Source organism: Aureococcus anophagefferens, assembly GCF_000186865.1.
Source record: "Aureococcus anophagefferens unplaced genomic scaffold AURANscaffold_45, whole genome shotgun sequence".
Lineage (NCBI taxonomy): Eukaryota > Pelagophyceae > Pelagomonadales > Pelagomonadaceae > Aureococcus > Aureococcus anophagefferens.
In genome coordinates, this window is record NW_008705600.1 from 22454 (window position 1) to 27835 (window position 5382).

The 5382-nt window shown below is 77.3% G+C and overlaps 2 protein-coding genes across 2 annotated transcripts in view; one reads left to right on the forward strand and one right to left on the reverse strand.

The window, feature by feature from the left end:
- Window positions 1–3422: 3422 nt before the first annotated feature.
- Window positions 3423–3875, reverse strand: AURANDRAFT_33456 (hypothetical protein; the record flags this gene model as incomplete). Its single annotated transcript, XM_009043205.1, has 1 exon — window positions 3423–3875. One exon carries the CDS (start codon window positions 3873–3875, stop codon window positions 3423–3425), a length of 453 nt encoding a protein of 150 aa, XP_009041453.1.
- Window positions 3876–4232: 357 nt separating this feature from the next.
- The window catches only part of AURANDRAFT_72645 (hypothetical protein), a gene marked incomplete at both ends in the record, with an annotated part of 20751 nt that continues 19601 nt past the window's right edge, over window positions 4233–5382 (forward strand). Inside the window, 2 exons of the mRNA XM_009043151.1 lie at window positions 4233–5006; window positions 5041–5367. Of these exons, the coding sequence (XP_009041399.1) occupies window positions 4233–5006; window positions 5041–5367 (1101 nt within the window). The remainder of the gene's footprint in view (window positions 5007–5040; window positions 5368–5382) is intronic.

The window sequence follows — 5382 nt, forward strand, 5'->3', positions numbered from 1 at the left end:
CGACCTCGCCGAGGCGCGCCTCGGCCGCGCGGCGCGCGGCGTCGGCCGCGTCGCGCGCGGCGGCGGCGATGGCCAGGGCGTCGGCCGCCTCCCGGGCCGCGGCCGCGCGGCCGACGGCTGCGTCGTCGCGCGCCGCCGCGCCGGCGGCCACGGCGCGGCGGAGGTCCCGGACCTCCGCGCGCGCGCTCTCGAGGTCCTCGAGCCGCGCGGCCGCCGCCTCCTCCGCCGCGGCCGTGCGCGCGCGCTCGCGCGCGCTCTCCTCCATGCGGTCCGACGCCGCGACGGCCGCCGCGTCGAGCGCGGCGAGCATCCGGCGCTCGACCTCCTCGAGGTCCGCGAGCCGCGCGGCCGCGCCGGGGTCCCCTGCGCGCGGCGGCGCGCGCGGACGCGCTCCGGGGCGCCGCGGCGGGCTTCTTGGCTGTGTCGGGCTTCTCGGCCGCGTCGGGCTTCTCGGCCGCGGCGGGCTTCTCGGCCGCGGCGGGCTTCTCGGCCGCGTCGGGCTTCTCGGCCGCGTCGGGCTTCTCGGCCGGCGCGGGCTGCTCGGCCGGCGCGGGCCGCTCGGCCGCGGGCCGCTCGGCCGGCGCGGGCCGCTCGGCCGGCGCGGGCTTCGCGGCCGCGGGCCTCGCGGCGGGCCGCGCCCGGTCCAGGAAGACGAGGTCGGGCACGCCGCCGGACCGCGCGCCGCGAGCGGCCGCGAGCGCGAAGCGGCTCGGCCGCGCGCCGGCGCCGTCGCCCAGCCGCGCGTTGAGCTGCGCCGCGCGCGCCTCCGCGAGCCGCAGCTTCGCGGACCGCTCGCTCCGCAGCTCCTCCGCGGCGCTCGCCCGCCCGTCCGTGTCGTTGTCCACGTTCTCGTCCCGGGCGCTCACCGCCGCCGCCGCCCGCTGCCGCGCGAGCACCTTCGCCCGGCTCCAGGCGCCGGACGCCGACGCCGCCGTCTCCGACGGCGGCGCGAACCGCCCCTTCGACGACCGCTGCAGCGCGAGGCGCGCGCCGACGCCGTGCGGCCGGCTCATGTATTCGAACGGCGGAGAGCTCGTGTTACCATGCGCGAGTGGCTCAACCATCACCTCTGGAGCAAGACCAACCGACAAAATCAACTTGTAATGCTCTCCCTTCAACTTAGAGTTTCGGCTCGTCGAATCGCGGCCACACCTTCGGGGGCTGCTGCTGGAAGCCTCCGCGTCGAATCGCGGCCACACCTTCGGGGGCTGCCGCCGGAAGCCGGGGACGCCGCCGGCCATGTCCCGCCTCTTCATAAGGGCCCGCGCGCCCAAGTCCAAGTAAAAACCGCGCTCGACGTCGCGCCTCATCACGCGCGCCGTGCCCGCCGTCTCGATCGCCGTCACGCTCTACCTCTGGGTGCGGACCTTCTCGCCGGCGCCCGTGGGCCTCCTCCACTGGAACGGCGGCGAGCCCTACATCTGCCCGCGCGTCACGGTCTGCGCCGAGGACTGGGTCGCGCTCGGCCTCCTCGGCGCGACGCGGACGCTCGCGTACCTGTGCTACCCGCTCCTCGTGCTCCTCTTCCTCGGCAAGGCGAACAACCTCGTCTGCGCGCTGTCGCGGTCCGTCGTCGGCGTCTACGTGCCCTTCCACCGGCTCCACGAGCTCCACACGTCCGCGGGCGTCGTCGCCGGCGCGGCGTTCGTCGCGCACGGCGCGGGCCACGCGGCGCGCTGGGCCCGCCAGGGCAACGCCCGGCTGCTCTGGGCGTCGCAGACGGGCCGCACGGGCGCGGTCGCCGCGCTGCTCACGCCGCTGATCGTCGTGCCCATGCGGAGCGCCGCGTGCCGCGCGGCGCTCCGCTGGGAGCTGCGGAAGGCGCTCCACTACCTCGCGGTGCTCTGGGGCCTCCTCGCGGCGCTCCACGCGCCCAAGTCCGTGTCGCTGCCCTGCGTCGGGATCCCGCTCGCCGTCTACGCGGGCGACTGGCTCTACGGCCTCCTCTTCCGCACGTACCTCGTGCGCACGTCCAGGTTCACGCGCCTCGCCAGGGCCGTGCAGCTCGACTTCGAGAACCCGCCGGGCTTCTACGCCGGGGGCTGGAAGAGCGGCTACGTCCTCGTCTGCGTGCCCTGGCTCGCCAAGGCGGAGTGGCACGCCTTCTCCGTCTTCCAGCACCCGACGCTGCCGGACCACTCGTCCGTGTGCATGGCCGTCGGCGGCGACTGGACGCGCGCGCTCCACGACGCCGTGTCGCTCCGGCCGACGACGCGGCCCGTCTGGGTCGCGGGCCCGCGCCACTCGCCCTACGCGTCGTCGTTCAAGGCCGACAACATCATCACCGTCGCCTCCGGCATCGGCATCACGCCCGCGCTGTCCGTGCTCGCGTCGCAGGACGAGAGCCGGCGCGTGAACCTCATCTGGATCTGCCGCGACCCGTCGCTCGTCGAGTTCCACCTCGAGGCGACGCGCTTCCCGGCCAACGGCTGGACGCTCGTCTACTACACGGGCCGGGAGCGCAAGCTCGCGCTCCGCTCCGCGGCGCGCTGCCGCGGACCGTGCTCGTCTTCTGTGCGCGGCCGCGCCTCGCGGAGGCCATCGGCGAGGTCGTGGGCGGCATCGAGCTCGGGCTGGGCCTCCCGGAGGCCATGCTCGAGGAGGCCGAGGTGACCAAGGCGCGGTCCGCGCGGTGGCGCGCGCCGGCGCCGCCGCGCGCGGCGCCGGAGCCGCCGGGCGCCGAGCTCGAGCGCGCGCTCTACGCGACGTGCCCCGCGGTCGCGCCCGAGCCCGGCGACGGCGACGCGCTCGACGCGGCCGGCCTCGACGAGCTGTTCCGGACGCTCGCGCCGGACCTCGCCGAACGCGCGGCAGACTTCTTAGGCGCGTGCCCGACGCGCGCCGCGCTCCGCGCCGCGGCCGAGGCCGCGGCGGCGCGCCTGAACGCCTTCACCGTCGACCTCGACGAGTGCGGCACGCTCGTCTGCCGCGACACGCTCGTCGGCCGCGACACGCTCGTGCCCTTCGCGACGCCCGCGGACGCCGGCCCCGACGGCGACGGCGACGTCGAGGCCCCGCCGACGCGGAACCCGCTCGCGCGCGGCGACGGCGGCTGCGTCGAGCTCGCGCGCGCGCCCTCGCGGCGCCGGTCCAGCGCGCACTGGCTCGCCGCGCCGACGCCGCTCGACGCGTTCTCGCCGTCGTCGGAGCGCGGCGCGTTCCTCCCGTCGTCGGGCGCGCTCGAGGACCTCGTCGACCCGGAGCGCCTCCGCACCTGGCTCATCCTCTACTGCGGCGGCGCCCAGCCCGTCGTCGACGCCCTCACGCGCGTGTCCGCGAAGACGGGCATCAAGCTCAAGGTCGAGAAGTTCGACTGGTGACTCGCGCGCGTCGACCGCCCTGGCGCCGTGGTGTGTCGCCGCCCGTCGGCCCCGGCGTCGCCGAGATGGGGGCCTTACGTTCGCCCCGCCGACGCGCGGCGCCTACTTGTGGCACTTGCGCTCCGCCGCGTCGCCGTCGAAGTTGATGTCGAGGCGCGCGCCGAGGCACTCGCCGCGCTTGTACGCGAGCATCATCTCCTTGAACTCGGCGAAGTCGCTGAGGCCCAGGAGCAGGTCGAAGACGTCGCCCGTGATCTCCTCTCGTCGCTCCGCGAGCTGCGCCATGAAGTGTTGGAGGTCGAAGCCCGCGAGGCTCGCCTGGAGCCGCGCCTCGACCTCGGCCTCCATGAGCGCCGCGTAGTCCTGGAAGAGGCCGAGGTACTCGTGCTTGTTCTCGTCGCCCTCCTCGAAGACGTGGGCGTGGGCCCGGCAGAAGGCCGTCTGCGCCCGCGAGAGGTCGTCGCCGACGAGGATCTCCTCGAGGACGCCGACGGCCTCGTCGAAGGCGGCGTCGTCGCTGCCCGCGTCGCAGGCGAAGACCTCCTCGTCGTCCATGCCAAGGTCGCGGCGGGCGCGGCGGGCGGCGCGCGGAGGTCGCCGGCGGCGGCTGCGCAGCCCCGTCGATTTGGATGCTCCAGCCAACCGCGCGGCGCATAAATGCTTCAACGCCGCCAATATTTCCCCTAGGGATCCCTATACAATAGTAAAACGCTCTTGCGCAATGCTGCCCTTCCCGCGGCTTTGCCGCCCGTAACACCGCGCGCGCGGCGGCTCCGCTGCCGGCCAGGCGCGCGCGAGGCCGCCGCGCTCACCGCGTGGCCGCCGCGCTCACCGCGCGGCCGCCGCGCTCACCGCGAGGCCGCCGCGCTCATCGCGAGGCCGCCGCGCTCGCCGCGAGGCCGCCGCGCGCCGATGGCCGGCGCCGGCGCGCAGCAGCAGCCGCTGCGCTGTGGCGACCAGGTCTACCTTGAGATCAGCCGCGGCGAGGCGACCTGCCGCGTCCACGCCGACGTGCTCAAGCTCGGCGTCACCCTGAACGCCGGCGGCGACGCCGGCGACTTCGAGCTCGACGGCCGCTTCGCGGTCTACCCCGCGGGCCGCTTCGCGGCGCAGGCCGAGGCGCGCGCGCGGAGCCGGTCGACGCGGCGCCGCGAGGCCCGCGGCGACGAGGAGCGGCGCCTCGCGCGCGCGCGGGCCCGCGAGGAGCACGCGGCCAACGAGCGGCGCGTCGACGCCGTCGCCGCGGGCCGCGACCGCGCGCCGCTGCGCTACGGCGACGCCGTGCAGCTGCGGCACGTCGCGACGGGCTGCTGGCTCGAGGAGCGCGGCGCGGGCGACGACGGCGCCGGCCCGCGCGGCGGCGACGCCGCGGCCGCGGGGCGCCTCGGCCTCGACGACGGCGCGCGGCGCGCGGGCCACCCGCGCTGCGTCTTCGAGCTCGCGCCGGCGTTCCGGAGCCAGCACGAGGGCTCGTCCGTGCTCCACGGCGACGAGGTCGCGCTCACGTCCGCGTCGGGGGCCGTGCTCGGGCCGGGCGCCGGCGACGACGCGGCGCTCTGGCCCGCGGACCGGCGCGGCGCGCGGCGGCGGCGGTGCCGCCTCGCGGCCGCGCCGGCGCTCGCCGTCGGGCCGCTCGCGCTCGCGGGGCCCCGCGCATTCTTCCACGAGGAGCGGCAGAAGTTTCCTGTCCGCGGATACGCGCGACGCGCTCTGCCGCGAGGCGCGGCGCATCTTCTTCGACGGCGCGCGCGCGCCGCGGGACCTCCGGCCCCAGCTCCGCCGCACGGGCGCGGACAAGGACGTCGACGCGACGGGCCGCGAGCTCTGGCTCCTCGAGGCCGCGCCGCCGCGCGCCGGCGCGCCCGCGGCGCGCGGCGCCGCGCGCGTGCGCGTGCGCCACGTGTCGTCGGCGCAGTACCTCGCGCGGGGCCCCGGCGGCGCCGCGCGGCTCCTGCCGGCGCCCGACGGCGCGTCGTGCGACCTCGTCCTCGAGCGCGTCGCCCGGGACCGCGGCGGCGCGGGCTCGAGGAGCCAGAGCTCGCGGCCCGTCGCGTCGACGTCC